We start from the raw sequence: 16650 nt of genomic DNA, 5'->3' as shown, positions 1-16650 counted from the left end.
AGATTAAGAAGGGAAAAAAAAAAAAAAGGTAAAGGGTGAAGGGAAAAGAGTAAATCATATCAGAACGTCACAGAGAAAAATTATCTATCGCTCAGTGGGTCGAGCATCAATGTGACGGAGGCGGGCGTGATAGGCCTTGCTTCGCCTAGACACCGTGAAGAAGGACATTAGCCTTTATCTTAACTTGATTAAGACAAAGTGGATATTAACAAACTCACCTTCATCTGCTCTATTCTAGCTTTCAATTGACTTGTGACCTCGGCGGCTCGTCTCCAATTCTCGGCCGGCTCGCCCTGGGACGTTATCCCGTCCGCACCCATGCCACCTGTTCTTGTCGATGTCCTAGCAGGACTTCCTCTCCCGGAAGAATAGGCGGATCCCACGGGAGGGCTAAACTTTCTCTGACTAGCAAACCTCGAACTTAGACCCGGTGAGGCGAGGCCATTGTTTTCTTTCTCTTCACTGGGACTAGATGAAACATAACTTCTAGGTCTAGCACTCTCGAATCTAGAGCCCATGTGCAGGCTTGCTCGAAGATTGTCATCTTGATATATTCCAGCGCTAGCTTCATTAACACCCATATTTAGACCCAGTTGGTCAACATATGGGTTTGGTGGGCTAGCTGCATTAGCTCGCATGGCCCTTGTTAATTCTCGCTTGAGCCGTTCAATCTCTCTTTGTTGTTTCTGCACAGTTTGTTCGGCGGTTTCAGCGTCACTCTTCGCACGTACAAGTTGAGTCTCCTTGGCCTTGATGCTTAGGACATCTCTAGTATGGTCTTCTATCAATTGCGCATTTTGGTTTTGCAACTCATTTATTTCCGAATTCAACTTCGCACGCTCCGACCGTAGATCTTCCGTCAATTTCGTTAATCTCTCCTTCTCCAATCGAAGTTCTTCCAACTCCGCTCTCTCAACAACGGACAGACCGGATGCAACATGGCTAGGTGCGGAAGCAGGTACTGGAGCATGCTCTGCAGACGGAGCACTGGGCTTTGCAATCGGTCGGCCTGCGAGACCGCGGCCAAGACCAAATTTAGGCTGGACAGGAGCTGGGGCTGCTGCAGGGGCCGGTTCTTCTGGTGGTGGAGAAGCGGTGCGCCGTCTAGGCGAAGAGAGTTGGGGCACTGCTCCGCCGGGGCCTGGAAGCTTCCTCTGCAGCTTGAGACCTGAGCCAGGAGTTGCGAGACCACTAGACTTTGATATGCCACCGAGTTTCGACGGGGGCCCTTTCGCGGCTGGCTTGGTCCGAGCGGGAGACGAGAGAACTGGAGGATCTTCGGCTGGAGGCTCTGTGGAAATGGGGGCAGGCTTTTTAAGGACTGCTGGCTTCTTGGCAACCGTGCGTTTTGCAGGACCAGGTGCGGCCTTTGGAGGACCGATGATAGGCTTGGGTCTATCCTTGGCCTTGACTTGGGCTGTTTCAAAAAATTCCTTTATTTTATTTTTCCGAATGTCATCCAGACCATCCAGATAAGGATTCATGGCTCGCTCACCCATAATCTTCATCAAAGTGCCGAGGATCTCAGCACCACCCGAGCGAGTCACCTCGCTCGATTCTGTAAGCAGCTTCGTAGCAGCTTCAGCTATCGACTTTGTCTCTGGCTTGGAAGGAACATCTCTAGTGGTACGAAGGCAGCGAATCAAGAACTTCAAGGTCTCTTGTTTTACTTGCGGGTTCTTGTGCTTCAAGAATTCAAAGATGTCTTCCAGGCAGTCTGAAAGGTTCGTTGATGCAAATACCGAGTCTAGCGCCTGCCCAAGGGCATCAGCTACGGTCTGCTTCTTCTCTTTCAACCGCTCCATCATTGGTGACATTATTACTGGGCGATATTTTCCGAATCCCTTGCGAAGACCCTTTGCAAAGACATCGACGGTATTGGCGGCCACTGTAACCACCATAATATTGGCATCTTTCATACATTTTGCAAGTACTCGCATTATGTCGTCGAATTGAGCTTCTTTGATTCGTGGGACGTTTGCAGCCGCGTAGAGGGCATCCAAAGCTTCTTTGCGGTCTTTCCATTTTGATGATGCCACACTTTCGTTGAAGCTAGCCGGCACCTTTGCCATGACATCGACTGGCTCTGCCAGGTCGAATACATCGAGATCTTCTTCAGCAGCGTCGTCTTCACCGTCGGCTCCCGCACCGTCTGCACCATCATCGGGCTGGCCATCGGCGGCTGCCATAGCCTCCTGTTGAGCTCGAGTAAATCTTTCTTGCTTTGGCGCTGGTTCCTGCTTCACCTTTTCGAATAATTTTTCCAGATCCTGTTGTTGCACTGGTTTTAGTTCACCCCAAAACAGTGGCTTCAACGCTTCCTTCAGCCATCTATAAAGTTCCACAGTTAGATTTTGGGCTTCGGCTCTGACGTTTTTGTCTGCATGACTGAAAGCCTTCGGCAGTGCCTTGAGCACTGGCTTAGAGTCGACCACTTTACAGCCGTAGTTGTGGTAAATTGCAGTGAGAGCGGCCAGGGCTGCAGCTATAACTTTCGGCAGCTTGTGTGATAGTGTCCCGACAACATCTTCGATGATTGGGTCTGCCTTTTCCAATTCAATGAAGAGCAACAGGGCTTCTAAGGCGTTTGTTTTGGCGGCGGGTCTCGTTGAGCATAGCCCCTTCTCCACAATAGGTACGGTTGTAATACTCCGTGTTCTGAGTGTGACTTAATTAGCATCCCATCCAGCATTTCCGGCACTTTAGCACTATTTTTTCTTTTTTTTTCTTTTTTTTTTTTTTTTTGAAGAACAGGATATGCGCACCTCGAGGACGCTTGCACGCCAGCATACTTAAGAAAGGCGCAGTATGTCGCAAGTCCCTCTTGTTGCGCGGCTACGTTCGAATCCGCCACGGCTCCTTTCCAAAGACCAGGGTCCATTAAAAACGGTCGAAATACCGGGTCGGACTCGTCTGGTGACTTTTCAAATTGTTTCCTTGCATCCTCATAACCTTCTTTCCTCACTTTCCAGTTCTATGCGAAACATAAATTGTCAGTTCGACCACCTCTCACACACGCACAGAGCGAGGAAGCCCGGGGGTAGGGTCTCCGACCTTGTGAGCAAAGCGGTCGGGTAAGGGCAGAGAGGAAAAGTCCTCCGTCTGCTCAGCCATAATTTAAGCAAGTAGGAATTCGGTTTAGGTCCGAATTGGTTGGTCTGGGATGTCAATTTATCAGCCTCTGCGGTCACAGGCGCGATCCTTTTCGCGTCGCACTGAAGGAAAGATGTCGCGACTTAGAAGAACTGGGGGAAGACCAAAGATACCAGAGCAAGATATAGTAGATCTTTTAAAAGAATACCATCGACGAAGGAAGGGTCAGGCCTTCAAACATCAAGATGTTGGGCTCACAGGTCAGGCGCAGATCCAGCCAGGGAGTGTGGGGAGACGGAGGATGGCGGCAAAAAGAGGGTAAATTGTTGACGCTCAATTTGAAAGAGCGAGAGTCCTGTTGCTCCCACAGAATCTAGGACTCAAGGACGGATTGATTCTCGAGCAAACGGTCTCGAGTCTGGGAAAAAAATAATTTAAGAAAAACGGAAAAAAAAAAAAAAAAAAAAAAAGGAAAAGGAAAAGGAGGAGGAGGAGAAAAGTCGGCCGGGGAGAAGATGGCGATAGATCGGGCTTGTGTTTACGGTCTTTTAGGGTCAATTGTCAACAGTCACCGCCCAATGAGGGCTCGGTCACTGTGGTGATCAGACACAAAAACACCCCCAATCACCAAAGCCAAATCCGGAGAGACTTCGAGGCATCTCCGCTGCTCGACCCATGGTCCTTTTCTCGAGAGTTTCAAGATCTAGCAGCATAATCCAGGAAACCGAAGAATTCAATATCGGTGCTACTATCCTCACCTCTATCGATAAGGTCTCTTCTATCTTCTTGATCCCGCCGTAGCTCACTTACTCGCCCCGCCCTTCACTGCTCTCTCCTTGAGGCAACTCTCTGCTTGTGGTCTGCACACCTCGCTGTGCAGGCTGTTTGCCGTCCGGCCCGTCGACATTGTCCTTTTGACTCCTTCACAAAGCCATAGTTCGCATGGTTGCATTGATCGACCGCTGTATCTGCTTAGGCCCCTCACAAAACCCACTCATGAAAGGGCGAGTCTTTCTACCTGGTACGATAAAACGACAGACCTGAGAAAAAAAAGAATCAAATAAAAATCACAACAACTGGAAGTCCTGGACGAAGCTCTGAAAAGGCAAATCACTGCAGCCATGAGCCAGCTACTCACGGCACGACAGGCAGAGGAACTGTACGTGAGCATTACAGAAGCTTCTTTAGGATCTATGCTGATAGGCTCGGACCAAGTCACAAGTCGATGATAGCATACCTTTTGTCTGTCAACCTCTCGAAAAGTGCAGCAGCACTCCGTGAAGAACTCGCCGATAGCGTTCATTTGGACGATGCTACCGCAAAGAAATATGAGGGGTTGCTGGAGAAAAAATGGACCAGCGTAGTCAGACTACAGAAGAAGGTCGAGTTTTTACACACGCACACAGCGCATGTTCCCCATCGTAGCTACCCGGGAACTGACAACTTTTGCTTCCTTTGTTGCAGATTATGGACCTAGAATCCCGAAATGCAGCCCTACAGCAAGAACTCGACTCTGCCACCCCAACGTCGCTTTCTCGAAGAAATCAAGACCCTGCGTCCTGGCTACCTCGCGCTCCAGCCAGACATAGCTTGCAGTCCCACCGAGGGCCGGTCACATGCGTTGCCTTCCATCCAATCTTCTCATCACTTGCATCCGGCTCCGAAGATACCACGATCAAAATCTGGGATTGGGAATTAGGCGAGCTTGAACGAACCATAAAGGGCCACACCAGGGCTGTGCTGGACGTGGATTACGGAGGGCCTCGAGGCGGGACGCTTCTAGCATCGTGCTCATCGGATCTGACAATTAAGCTATGGGATCCTTCGGATGAATATAAAAATATTCGAACCCTCCCGGGCCATGATCACAGCGTTTCCGCAGTCCGATTCATACCTTCAGGTGCCGCAGGTTCTCCGATGTCAGGAAATCTCCTAGCATCCGCATCGCGCGACAAAACCATTCGCATATGGGATGTAACAACAGGCTATTGTGTAAAAACAATACAGGGTCATCTTGACTGGGTGCGAGACGTTTTCCCGTCTCCAGATGGTCGATTTTTAATGTCAGGAGGGGATGATCGAGTTCCACGGCTATTGGACGCTTCATCGGGAGAAACAAAATCGACGTTTATTGGCCACGAACACGTAGTTGAATGCGTCACGATTGCCCCGGCAGCTAGTTATCCGCATCTGGCTGCTCTAGCAGGCCTCAAAAAACCTCCACCGGCCTCTTCATCAGCTGAATTCGTTGCCACAGGATCCCGGGACAAAACGATAAAGGTATGGGACTCCCGTGGCACATTAATTAAAACCCTTGTGGGACACGACAATTGGATACGAGCGCTGGTCTTCCATCCCGGCGGAAAATACCTTCTCTCAGTCAGCGACGATAAAACGCTCCGATGCTGGGATCTCTCGCAGGAATGCAAATGTGTTCGAACCGTGAGCGATGCTCACGGGCACTTTGTGAGCTGCATACGATGGGCACCAAATATCATCAACGAGAGCGGACTCGTAAGTGGTGAAGGGGGCATTAATGGACAAGGTACTCCAAGCATGAATGGAGTTTCCATTTCAACAACGAGCAAGAAGGAAGATACTGGGGGTGGTGGAAAAATTCGATGTGTCATCGCAACTGGGAGCGTGGATATGAACGTGAGAGTCTTCGCGTCCTGAGCGGGGTGATGATAATAAACAAAATTAAACCGAGTTTACCAGCTATACACTCAAGGGCGTGTTCTTTTTTATGATGTTGATGACATTAGATGAAGGTTAGGGGATTCCTGTCCGTGCCTTTTCTGCCATTTTTCGTATATTCTGCCGCTCTTCTCTAGGCCCGCGTCTCGTGATTTCTCGTTTCCATTTTCTACTTTCTGCTTCCTTTCCTTGTCTATTGCTGGCGCAAAGGTGGATTCAAGGCTAGCTAGCTGGCTATATTGATACCCCTTCTACATATTTACGTACAGACATATAAACATAACACCTACGTCCAATTTTTGCCCTCAGTCATGCTGGTCAGGGAGTCTTAAATCTTCGAGGGCATAGCAGATTTCTACTCCGACGCTAAGGGTTATATGCATGGGCTTATTTGTCATTCGTAGATAGGGGCTCAACTTATGTTCGTCTTCTTTGGAGCACAGGAGTCCGATGCAATGCGGCGTATCCCCTTTTTACCCCTACAAATGTCTATGCCACAGAAAAGAAAAGTCAGCATCACTAGGGCCACTTTTCGGTGTCAAGAATACTTCTTAAACGTTGCACTTCTTCGTCACGATGAAGGTTTAACTACGATTGAGTGTTATGGGTAGGAACGGGTGGATCATTTGACCTACTGGAGTGGACATGGCTCCTTGTCTCATAATAACTTGAGAAGTGGACGTTAAAAAGGTTACACGAAAGAATTTCCCCTTTTTTTTCTTTGTTTTCTTTTTATTTTTTCGTGGAGAAGGCAAAGAAGTTGGATGTCTCAAGTGTAGGGAGCAAATTGGCAAGTATTGGCTTATGAGTAACCCTTCAAAAGAGACTAGAAAGGTATCATCTGGCGAAGGATTTGTGGTATTATCCTTAACAGAGCTGATAACAAGCGCGTTGACGCTTGATTCTGGCTGCAGGTGTTCATGGTGTTAGGTGTATGAAAAACAGAATACCTTTAATTGCGGAAAGTAAAAGCAAATGTACAGGCACTCGCATATAGAAGATCTGCAAGGAAAATGTATTTAAAGCCAATTTTAAAGCCCTTGGAAGAGAGAAACTAACAACACCAGTAATAAGAAAAGCAAAACTAAAGGAAATAAAAAGGAGCTAAGGTATCCATAAGCGAGCAAGCAATGCGCCGGTCAAGACGTATACTGGAAAACGAAGGATCCAGGGGAATGCTCAGGTACAAAAGTAGAGTTGGCAAACCCTGGGGAGAGGAAAATAATTGAAAAGCAAAATGTAAACGCCATTCCCGTGTAGACATGACCATATCCATATGATTTAACAGGAAGGAATAATCTTGAAAGCAGGTGTATGACAAAGGAAAATAAAAGCGTAGACGAAATAGTCAAGATAAATAGCCACCTAGGCCAACCGTGAAAACCCAAACCGTACCTAAATGGATATCTCTCGATGCTTGATCGGAGTGGCGGAAAAGAATTGAGTGAAGCATTGACAATAATAACCGGCTCCCACTTGTTGCTTTCGATCGAATTCCTTCGAGTGATAACCCATATAATATTGACAAAAGAAAACTTGCTCTTAAATATCAAGAATATCCGTGCTTGGTGTAACAAAGACCCTAGCCTAAAGGTCAATTAGGCTACCACCCTGCTGAGGTTGTCGGGCACCAAAAGGATTGTTGTTCGGCTGCCCAAATCCCACTTGTTGCGGGGCTCCAGTGAAATTCTGATTTAGGAACGGATTGTTGCCAGTCTGCGCAGCACGAATTCTTTCCAAGCCTGATCCAGCCGAATTGACAAACACTCCCGGAGTCGTGTGTTGGGCAGGTATACGAAGGTCGCCAACATTGCCGAATGTATCTTGGCCGTCACCAGTGGCAAGGATAGCGTTGAGGCGAGCACGTTGCGGATCTTCTGGCTTCGGTGGATTAAGCTGCTGAGGTGCTTGATAGTTAATGATGGGATTGTTAAAGGGCGCTTGGGTGGCGGTTCTCTGCTCAGCAAGGGTATTGAGCGACGGGGGTCCGGTTTTCTGTGGTTGCAGCTGCATCTGAGCTTGGGCACGAGTGAAAGAGGACGCAAATGGGTTGTTGGATCCTGTAGGGGCTGGTTTCAATGCGTCAAGAGGTTGTGGCTGATTGTTTTGAGCCCACGGGTTATGGCTTCCCGGGTGAAGGAAGTCATTCTGTTGCGGCGGCGGCGGCTGCTGCTGCTGCTGCTGCTGGCCCCAGATATCATTACCGTAGGGATTACTATTATTAAATGCTGTCGGTTGAGGTTGAATGGTAGGCTGCGGTTGGAGGAAACCGGTTTGCTGTGGAAATTGTGATTGATCGAAAGTGTTCGGCTGGGTTTGGAACCCATTAGCGAATCCGTTAGCGTAACCAGTTGGTTGAGGTTGGAATCCTGTAGGCTGTGAATACTGATTGTTCAAAAAACCGGTGGTCATTGGCAGTTGGGCGTCGACAGGGTTTCCAAACCAATCCACCGCTCCCTGCTGCTGGTAACCTTGGTTGTAGCCTGTAGGTTGAGGTTGCGCGGCTGGAGTGGCATCATCAAAGAGAGAAGCAGCGTTGCTTTCTTCAAGCTCACGCCTGCGAAGCTCCTCTTCTTCCTTGCTAAGTTTGATAGCCTTGGCAAGCTCGTCGTCTTCTTCTTCCAAGCGCGCATTCCTTTCCCTTCGCTTTTTGTCCTCTTCTGCTTCATGTTTGGATGCCTCGATGGCAAGACGATACTCAATATCCTCTTCATCTGCATTTCGCTGTTGGCGCTCGCGTCTGCGGGGAGGTCGGTATCCCATGTCACTGCCTCCGGCGATGCCGTGCATGGCGTCATCAGGGCCGCTAACGCGGGATTTCCAAAGTTTTCTATCCGAACGCTCACTACGTAGACGGTCTTCATCGAGAAGTAAGGCAGTGAGTTCTTTCGCAGCGACTCGAACTAGAATCACAATAAGCAGTTAGGACGGGCTTCCATACGGTGATAAAATGTTAACCGACCATTTTGGCCAACGTCACGACCATCCTCGTCAATGTACTGGAACTCGCGTAAAGTTTTGATAATATAGACATTTTTCCTTGCCCATGTGACGACAAGTTCTGAGCCTTCATGGAGACAATAATCCAAGACCTTTAGCGACTTGAGGACATGACGCCAATTTTTCCCCTTATCATTCAGTCTCTTATCCAACATATCCATAATCTCATAGAAATCGGTAGGACTATCATCGTGTAAGTTAATATTCACCAATGGTCGCATTTAAGGCTTAGTGCGTACTTATTGTACGTGAGGGCCGCGATCTCACTCATCTCCGTGCCAGTTGGGCCCCAGGGGTCATTACTCGTGGCTAAGGGAAGAGACACAGTTAACATTCAGATCCAGGCAGAATATGTAGGTATCACTATACCATTTCGGACTTTCACCTGCACCGAAGAGTACCCCTTCGTCACATTCTTCACACTCCTAACAACTTTGGACATATTGGCGACCGGGGTAGTTTACTCTTCTCGGTAGCTCGGAGCACCACAACAGGAAAGTTGAAAAAAAGGAAAAAAAGAGGATAGGGTGATGCTTCTGTGAGTTTACGTTCTCAGCTTCCAATCCTGAAACGGTTTCCGATGGTTTGAGTGCAGCACGATATCGGCGACTCGGAAAGCAGTGCGATTGAGGTGGCGGAGTGAACTTGGAACCAGTCGAACTCACTATTAGCAGACCGATGATGTTGTAACAGTGCCGATGCGCGTGCGGAGTACGGAGGATCCCGCTTCAGAGCTAGTATCATTTACTTAAGTAATGGCTGATGGGAGCATGTGTGTCTCAATGGCTCACTGGTTCCCAGTCCCTATGATGATGAGGGTTGATGCCAAGAAGCGGACGTCCCTCAAATTAGATTTCAGTTGGCAGCCGAAGGATGTGCGGGGAAACAGGGGCCTTGAATACTAAGAAAGAGCGGCTAGCTGCAGTTGCAAGAACTTAGACTGCAGTGTTGCAAGGGCGTTTCAGTGAACTTGTTGGGGAGGTCGTGATGTCGACAGTCACTGGGAAAAAGGGTTGATGATGACGGTGGTGATGAGGCAAGTCCCCGAAATAATATGGATTGATGTGGCTTATTAACTAACTAACTAAATTGGCTGATTAGCTGACTAATTGGTGGCGGGTGTAGCAAACCCTAGCCACACTCAAACGTTGGCAACACCGCCCTGTTTCGCCGCTTCTGCTCGGCCTCCATGCGTTGGCAGCTTGGCTTGAAATGGTTTCAGCCGTCTCAACGCTTAGTTCTCCCATGCCAAGGACTGAGTCATCGCTGCAGAGGACCTGGAGTGGCCGCCGAAGTCGCCTCTATATCTCAAAACGCGTCCAAGTCGAAATGAGCAAACTGCAAAACAGCAGTCAATTCCTAGACAGAAGAGTGATTTGCAGCTTCTTTCTCCAGCTCCAGATACACCTCCTCTGCTCCTTTGATGCATTGGATGTTCGCTCCTAGCTTATTCAACGTTTCCACGTACTCGTCGTAAGGGTCGGAATCGAATACAATCCCTCCTCCTGCTTGTAGATATGCAACGTTGTCTTTCATGACCATGGTTCGGAGAGCGATGCACATGTCCATCGTACCGTCGACTATCTTTTGTCCGTCCACAGAGCTGTTGTTGTATCCGAAGTAACCGACCGCGCCGGCGTATATGTGGCGCTTTTCGCCCTCCATTTCCGCAATTAACTCCATGGCTCTGACCTTTGGAGCACCGCTGACAGTGCCGGCAGGGAATATAGAGCGGAAGGCATCGAAGCGTGTTTTACCCTCACGCAAGATCCCTGACACTTGCGACACCAGATGCTGGACATGTGAGAATCTCTCGACGACCATGAGGCGGTCCACTTGCGTTGTGACCGGATCACAGACTCTGTTCACGTCGTTCCGGGCCAAGTCTACCAACATAACATGCTCTGCGCGATCTTTCAAGCTTCCCTTAAGCTCAGCTGCTAATCTTGCATCCTCTTCGGGGGTTTTCCCTCTCTTCACAGTACCTGCGATCGGATGAGTAATAATCCGTCTTCCTTCATCCTTCACGAGCAGTTCAGGGCTGGCACCAACGATCTGAAAATCGCCACAGTCAATATAAAAAAGATATGGGGACGGGTTCACCGTGCGTAAATGCCGATATAGGTTGAAGGGATGTAGCGTAGTAGGTCGAGAAAGTCGTTGGGATGGCACAGCCTGAAAGATATCCCCTTTAACAATATGTTCCTTCATTCGCTTCACATGGTTTTCGTATCCTTCCTGTCCAATGTTCGACGTATATACCTGATCGCGTTTGATCGGAGGTTGGGGCGGAAGCGGCACATTGGGATCCAATAATGTCTTAATAGTTGATCGCATGGTCCCCTCTGCGGCTTGATATGCTGCTTCCAACTCTGTCTCATTTTCGGGGACAGGCATGTAGGTTATCACCTTCACAACCTGGAAGAAATGATCGAAGGCAATAATGGTGTCATACAGCATAAATAAAGACTCCGGTATTCCGAGAATATCTTTCATAGGCCGAGCTGTTTTCGGCTCGAAGTATCTCACGCAGTCATATCCAACGTATCCAATCACTCCTCCAGACATTGGCGGAAGCTGCATGCCAGGAATTGTAGCAACCCGGAATTGCGAGAGTTCCTCCTCGAGGAGGGGCAGCGGATCGCAGGCGGGCCCATGGCCGGGCCCAGTAGTGAGGATTTTCTTGGGATCTAAAGGGCACATCTAAGTCATTATCGACATTATATATGAATCATATGTAAACGTACCGGCTCCTACAAAACTATATCTCCCAATTGTCTCCGTGGTCGCAGCACTCTCGTACAAAAAGGAACGTTTCGATCTTCCACAACGGGTGAGTTAATTAGCACTACCATTTTAACACTTCGTATCTTTTCAACGTGGTCATAGGAGACTACAAGCCTACTTTGCTGCGATCTTTAGATACGCCAATGTAGGAGTGAGCAGATCAGCGCGTATCGAAGCAGTTATTGGGACGATATTTGGCGCGTGCGGTGCACCCGTGGACTGGGAAAGCACATCCCGGACTGTTTCGAGTGTAGGCTGTATTGTGGCCTATATAATCAAGTCTTATTAGCAAAGATTTAGTGCCTGTATAGTAAGTCATTGACCCATCTCGTTTCGCTCGCAGAGCACATACCCTTGGAGCCATGGCAAATGTGGGGAAGCGGGAGTGTTGAAATCAGATGAAAATTATATCAATGCAAATTAACACAATATGTATGGAGTGGTTACCGAATCTATGGAATAAGGATCTAATCAACAATGACTCAAGAAAGGGAGAGGATATGAATAACCGTTGGTTCCACATGGAACAGTTACACAGAACCTCGCCATCCAAAATGTTTGTCACCATCAGATAAGCCCAACGCCAAAACCTAAACCCACAATTTGCAGGGCGGCTGGTGATAAAATATACACCTAGTACTACGGAGTACGGAGTACTACGGAGTACTCCGTACTCCGTACTTCATATTACATGTATGGGGTCATTTTAAGCCTTCCTTTTCTGCACTAAGCATTAAAGTGCACAATGTAAGCTTGTATTTTTACATAACTATGAGTGAATGTGGCAGAAACAGTTCATCCTTAGTATGTTGTCTCTTTGGGAAAGTTGTACTCCGTACAATATGTACAGTTCAAAACAGGCATGAGAATTATCTCTGACTGTCTATCCAAATTTAGGTATCCTGGGCCTAGACGGAGCCCGGGGGAACTCACGCACCCATCAAACATGAAACATCCACAACGCCCTATTCGCCATGTTTGGGTAACCATCCTGGGTCTGCTCCAGCTCGACTCCGTTGACCATAAGAATAATTCAAGGCGTAAGCAACCCACCAAAAGAAAATACAGAAATCCACCAGAGAACCCCTCATGTACACCTAATCCGCGAGAAGCGAGGTATGATACAATGGTCTTCAGCTGAAAGTCAAGGAAAATAGAAAGGGCCTTCAGAGCTAAGACGATGGGCACACATTACAGTTGATCGATATCCGAAGAAATAATCATCATCGCTGAAGATTTATAATTGCAACCTGTCACAAATTAGCAAACCCGTGTTTACGTGGTTTATACACATTATTTAACGTACCTTTCCGCCAAAACCCAAAGCAAGCTTTTTACCATCAGTATCCCACGACAACGGTCGATCCATCATAGAGACGCTGGAAGGGTCGAGTTCTATCGACTTGTCGTGATTGGCCTCGTCATTCGACTTATCCAAGTATCCGTCCCATGTCGCCATAGGTGTACCACCACGGTCAGCATTCCAGATGGTGAGATTGTTGTAACTAGCAGCCGCAATAGCGTAGCCATCTGGGGAGAAACTGACCGCCAGAGCAGGCGTTACAGCTCCTAAGAAAAGTCGATACTGGCAGTATATTTCTTTTGAGTCAAGATCCACATTCCAGAGTTTGACAGTGTCGTCCATAGAAGAGGTGGCCAATATTAAAGGCGAGTTCTTCAGAGACTCGGAAGGATTGGGTCGAGGACGAATTTCAAGTCCTGTGATGTCTCCATGGTGTGCGAATTTCACGTGTATGTCATGGGTAGGAATCCAGATATGCGATGTCGAAGTCGATGCAGCTACAGCGACGGGCTTTTCAGCAATAGAGACTGCCTTGAGCAACGTCCACGACTCTGGCTCTTCCCCAGAATCAAACGTTTTCGACAGCTGGATGTTCCCGTCTATATCACATTGGTAGACAGATCCATCTCCGCAGGCATATATATGATCATTTGTACACCACGCAACATCGTATACCGGCCCATCGATCGCTTGTGGCCTGACAAAAGAATCCGGTCGCGATTCCTGATTCCACAAGAAAAGTTCTGATCTCTGACCGTCAGATGCTACAATGGCGATTTGAGAGCCCTTCCCAGACCAACGTAGCCCCGAAATTAATCTTGGGGATTCCGGGAGCACATCTAAGGCGTTTCCATGGTTATCGTATATTGTAATAGACCCAATGAAATTATCATATGTGGCGACAGCGAGCATATTCCCGGTGGAATCCCAATCTATGGCTGTCACGCATGAGCCAGCTACCAACGTGGTATGAGTAGGAAATGTCGGAGATCTTTGTCCTGATAGCTTCCATAGACCGCAAAACGTATCACCAGCTGCTGCGAACACAAGCGGATCGTGAGGCCGCCAAGCAGCGCGCATCATGTGACTTTCTCCCGAAACATCGACCAGGGTAGTGTCCGGACCTAGATCTGCAGCTTTGACCGGCGATATCTGCACACCCACGCTCTGTCCCGTTGTTAATGTAAATACGGGCGTTTGAGGTTCCTGCTCCTGCATCTCAATCATTCCAACGTCTCCATCCGCGTCAACCACGCCCTCGGTAGGCGTCAAAGACGGAAGAGGAGCTGGCGACGGTTCACCGGCTTGTTCGTGCTTGTCAAGCTCCATGGCCGCGTCATCCACCTTGATGGGTAATCCCTCAGGCTCGCTAGCTTCGGCGCCTTTCTTGGCGATTGGCTGAATATTTGCTTTGGGGGACTGCCCATTAATTTCGCCATCAGGTTTGGGAGCAGCGTGAACAAAGGCCTCGGACGCAGGCTCTGGTTTTCTCGCCATTTCTGCATCTTTGGCTTTGACTGAATCTCCAATACCGACTATAATACTGGGATGGGCGGTGCTGGGACCAAAAAATGAAACATCAGAAACGGAAATGGGGTTCCCATTCTAAAACCATCTGGTTAGTAATAGTAAGTTAATAAAGAGGAGATTTCCTGCGTAGATACCTGGTCTAGAGATTTTTCGATATCATAATACTGAAGTCCTTTCTGAATTAGAGTCACTAAGGCATGAGTTTTAATGTACGGAGCGAAGGGTAGCCTTTGAGGATCAGAGTTCCATGCGCGCTGCAGCATAACTGCCGCTTCCCCATGGCCTGCAAAGTGTATCAGTTAATTAGATTAAAATTCTACTACCAGTGGTAGTCTATGTTTGAACGAACCTGATTCTTGTAGATACCTAGTGGCTAGAAGTTAGCTTATCCGTAATTTTATCAATGGTAAGTATGATACTTGCCTCCAAATCAAATAGTTGACATGGTGAGAAGTTAGGGCGCAAGGAGCCATGGCTACATAGGAAGTCGCTGCCGTCTGCAGCGATATTCGAGAGATAATATCGAATATAACATATCACGTCCTCCTTGCAAATGTGGGGGTTCGATCGAGGTCACTACTCGAGAATGCTAGGACCACACGGCGCATGAAAAGGGAAAAATGGTACTGTGATAGAAATCGGAATGTCGGCAAATGATATCTCGGTAGAAATAATCAGGTGGCGTAGCAGAATGAGGAGAGCAAGCTCAGGCAGATGTGATCAGGTGGAAGATGTTGTTATGGCAAGATAAAAAGTTCTGACAAAAGGGAGAAGATTAAAGGGCCACAATAGTACATGAATTAGATTATTGTCATAGAACAGGAGAGCAAGGAAGGGTGAGATTTGACTGATTGTTCAGGACGGTGGATACCAGAACGCGGCTTGGTTCTAGCCCCAAGAGACAGAGGGTGAGATGCTGAGATGCTGGGATGCTTCTATTCACCAAGAATCCCTGTCTACTTAGCTAGTGAGCACCATAGCACGGGTCCTGTTGGTGGTATAGGGGATCCTCCTGTTCTCTCTCTTCAGTCTTCTGGTCAGCTTCTTTCTTCTCAGACAGCTGTTTCGTTTTTGAGGGTTGGAGGGATTCGGCGTGGAGGATGAATCTTAGGTAATCACCAAAGCTTGGCCAGAACTTTGAGACGGTCTTGGCAATTGTGGGTGGCGCATTCCCGCTGCACATCCAATCAAATCCAGGGGTTGCAGGGGCATTAATGGCCAGGCTGCTGAGATGGGGGCAGCAGAACCATCGCGAACAATAAGCTGGAAACCCTGTACAGTTTATCTCTCAAGAAGTTCCGAGGCGCCAAGACCACACGCGTGCAGGGAGGAAACACACAGACCCTGCTGCCAAACATTCAAGCTGCACAGCGGAACCTGAGACCTTATGCTAGAATTCCAGAACGCGCTCGAGGAAAATTCAGCGGCCGGTTTGATGTCCCTTGTTCCTGCTATAGTTGAGCGCACAAAAATGCTCAGTATCGCAAGCTCTCCTCAGGAGTACATTGCCCAGATTAGCCTCGAGTTGACGAATGAACTTCATGATGAACTGAAAAATGACGAGAGATAGATTTCCTCTCAGTTTTCCCGAAAACTATGCACGCTGGATTCCAATAGTAACTAGTTTAAAACCTCGTGCTGACAAGGAGGATACTCTAGGGTTCACCCGTCGAGTCGTCATCAGGGGGCAACGATGACCTTGTCATTAAAGTGAATACACAAGAAAATGAGGACTATACCGTGTACACGGGTCTTGAAAAGCGCGTGCCCGATACCTCAACACCTGGGGCACATGGCATGATTCAACTTGGGCCATTTCCTGCTATATTTATATCGTATCTACATTGAGCGCGAAATATGGCCAAATCTTTGCGCATGAAGAGAAAATGTCAATCCAATGCCAACTAGATAATATTTTCCGCAAGTTGAGGACTCTCCGGCAGGTAGACGGCAACGCACTTGGAGGCGTGGGTGGAGACGGACCAAAGGAATATTGACCCTCCGAGCATCCCCAGAAGACTGTCATCGCCACAGTACAGGAGTTTGACTCCTTAGGGTGTTCCATTCCTCATCACGGCAGCCGCGCATATATCAAGCTTCTCCGTTCTTTTTTAGCTGACGAAACCGCCGGCTCTGTGTCCACCCACGGCGATTTCAAGAGGACCAACATTGTGGTTGCTCGGAATTGTCACTAGGGTTATCTACAAAGACGAAAGCGGTTTCTAACCGGAATATTCTGA

General features: G+C 48.2%; 6 protein-coding genes across 6 annotated transcripts; 2 read left to right on the top strand and 4 right to left on the bottom strand.

Moving 5' to 3' along the window:
- Window positions 1-106: 106 nt before the first annotated feature.
- CIMG_01686 (spindle pole body component) lies at window positions 107-3516 on the bottom strand (the record flags this gene model as incomplete). The annotated part of the gene is made up of 5 exons (XM_001247914.2): window positions 3267-3516; window positions 3055-3158; window positions 2766-2974; window positions 219-2658; window positions 107-145 (listed from the first exon to the last, which is right to left on the bottom strand). Exons 2-5 carry the CDS (start codon window positions 3112-3114, stop codon window positions 107-109), a joined length of 2748 nt encoding a protein of 915 aa, XP_001247915.1. The 5' UTR covers window positions 3115-3158; window positions 3267-3516.
- Window positions 3517-4214: 698 nt separating this feature from the next.
- On the top strand, window positions 4215-6092 carry CIMG_01687 (nuclear distribution protein PAC1; the record flags this gene model as incomplete). Its single annotated transcript, XM_001247915.2, has 3 exons — window positions 4215-4252; window positions 4309-4474; window positions 4558-6092. The coding sequence occupies 3 exons, from the start codon at window positions 4215-4217 to the stop codon at window positions 5767-5769; spliced, it is 1416 nt and encodes a 471-aa protein (XP_001247916.2). The 3' UTR covers window positions 5770-6092.
- Window positions 6093-6714: 622 nt separating this feature from the next.
- On the bottom strand, window positions 6715-9793 carry CIMG_01688 (EH domain binding protein epsin 2). The gene is made up of 4 exons (XM_001247916.2): window positions 9160-9793; window positions 9030-9099; window positions 8753-8973; window positions 6715-8693 (listed from the first exon to the last, which is right to left on the bottom strand). Exons 1-4 carry the CDS (start codon window positions 9230-9232, stop codon window positions 7378-7380), a joined length of 1680 nt encoding a protein of 559 aa, XP_001247917.1. The 5' UTR covers window positions 9233-9793; the 3' UTR covers window positions 6715-7377.
- A 24-nt stretch (window positions 9794-9817) lies between these two features.
- CIMG_01689 (anthranilate synthase component I) lies at window positions 9818-12125 on the bottom strand. The gene is made up of 4 exons (XM_001247917.2): window positions 11930-12125; window positions 11696-11844; window positions 11538-11611; window positions 9818-11480 (listed from the first exon to the last, which is right to left on the bottom strand). Exons 1-4 carry the CDS (start codon window positions 11939-11941, stop codon window positions 10150-10152), a joined length of 1566 nt encoding a protein of 521 aa, XP_001247918.2. The 5' UTR covers window positions 11942-12125; the 3' UTR covers window positions 9818-10149.
- A 299-nt stretch (window positions 12126-12424) lies between these two features.
- CIMG_01690 (WD repeat protein) lies at window positions 12425-14673 on the bottom strand (the record flags this gene model as incomplete). The annotated part of the gene is made up of 3 exons (XM_001247918.2): window positions 12425-12827; window positions 12884-14485; window positions 14545-14673. 3 exons carry the CDS (start codon window positions 14671-14673, stop codon window positions 12801-12803), a joined length of 1758 nt encoding a protein of 585 aa, XP_001247919.2. The 3' UTR covers window positions 12425-12800.
- A 1167-nt stretch (window positions 14674-15840) lies between these two features.
- On the top strand, window positions 15841-16648 carry CIMG_01691 (uncharacterized protein). The gene is made up of 2 exons (XM_001247919.2): window positions 15841-15910; window positions 15981-16648. Exons 1-2 carry the CDS (start codon window positions 15846-15848, stop codon window positions 16105-16107), a joined length of 192 nt encoding a protein of 63 aa, XP_001247920.2. The 5' UTR covers window positions 15841-15845; the 3' UTR covers window positions 16108-16648.
- The last annotated feature ends 2 nt before the right edge of the window (window positions 16649-16650 follow it).

This window comes from Coccidioides immitis (assembly GCF_000149335.2).
Source record: "Coccidioides immitis RS genomic scaffold supercont3.1, whole genome shotgun sequence".
Taxonomy (NCBI): domain Eukaryota; kingdom Fungi; phylum Ascomycota; class Eurotiomycetes; order Onygenales; family Onygenaceae; genus Coccidioides; species Coccidioides immitis.
The sequence above is the reverse complement of the archived record's forward strand: the minus strand, read 5'-3'. Positions and strand labels throughout refer to the sequence as shown.

Excerpts from the sequence above, each read along its gene's own strand:
- CIMG_01688 (XM_001247916.2), bottom strand. The coding sequence starts at position 9,232 with ATGTCCAAAGTTGTTAGGAGTGTGAAGAATGTGACGAAGGGGTACTCT. Across the intron at positions 9,100-9,159 it reads GCAGGTGAAAGTCCGAAATG|CCACGAGTAATGACCCCTGG; the intron begins GTATAGTGATAC and ends CTCTTCCCTTAG. Across the intron at positions 8,694-8,752 it reads TCGTGACGTTGGCCAAAATG|TTCGAGTCGCTGCGAAAGAA; the intron begins GTCGGTTAACAT and ends TTGTGATTCTAG.
- CIMG_01691 (XM_001247919.2), top strand. The coding sequence starts at position 15,846 with ATGTCCCTTGTTCCTGCTATAGTTGAGCGCACAAAAATGCTCAGTATC. Across the intron at positions 15,911-15,980 it reads ATCGCAAGCTCTCCTCAGGA|ATTTCCTCTCAGTTTTCCCG; the intron begins GTACATTGCCCA and ends GACGAGAGATAG.
- CIMG_01689 (XM_001247917.2), bottom strand. Across the intron at positions 11,612-11,695 it reads TATCTAAAGATCGCAGCAAA|ATCGAAACGTTCCTTTTTGT; the intron begins GTAGGCTTGTAG and ends CCGTTGTGGAAG. Across the intron at positions 11,481-11,537 it reads ATATAGTTTTGTAGGAGCCG|ATCCCAAGAAAATCCTCACT; the intron begins GTACGTTTACAT and ends TGTGCCCTTTAG.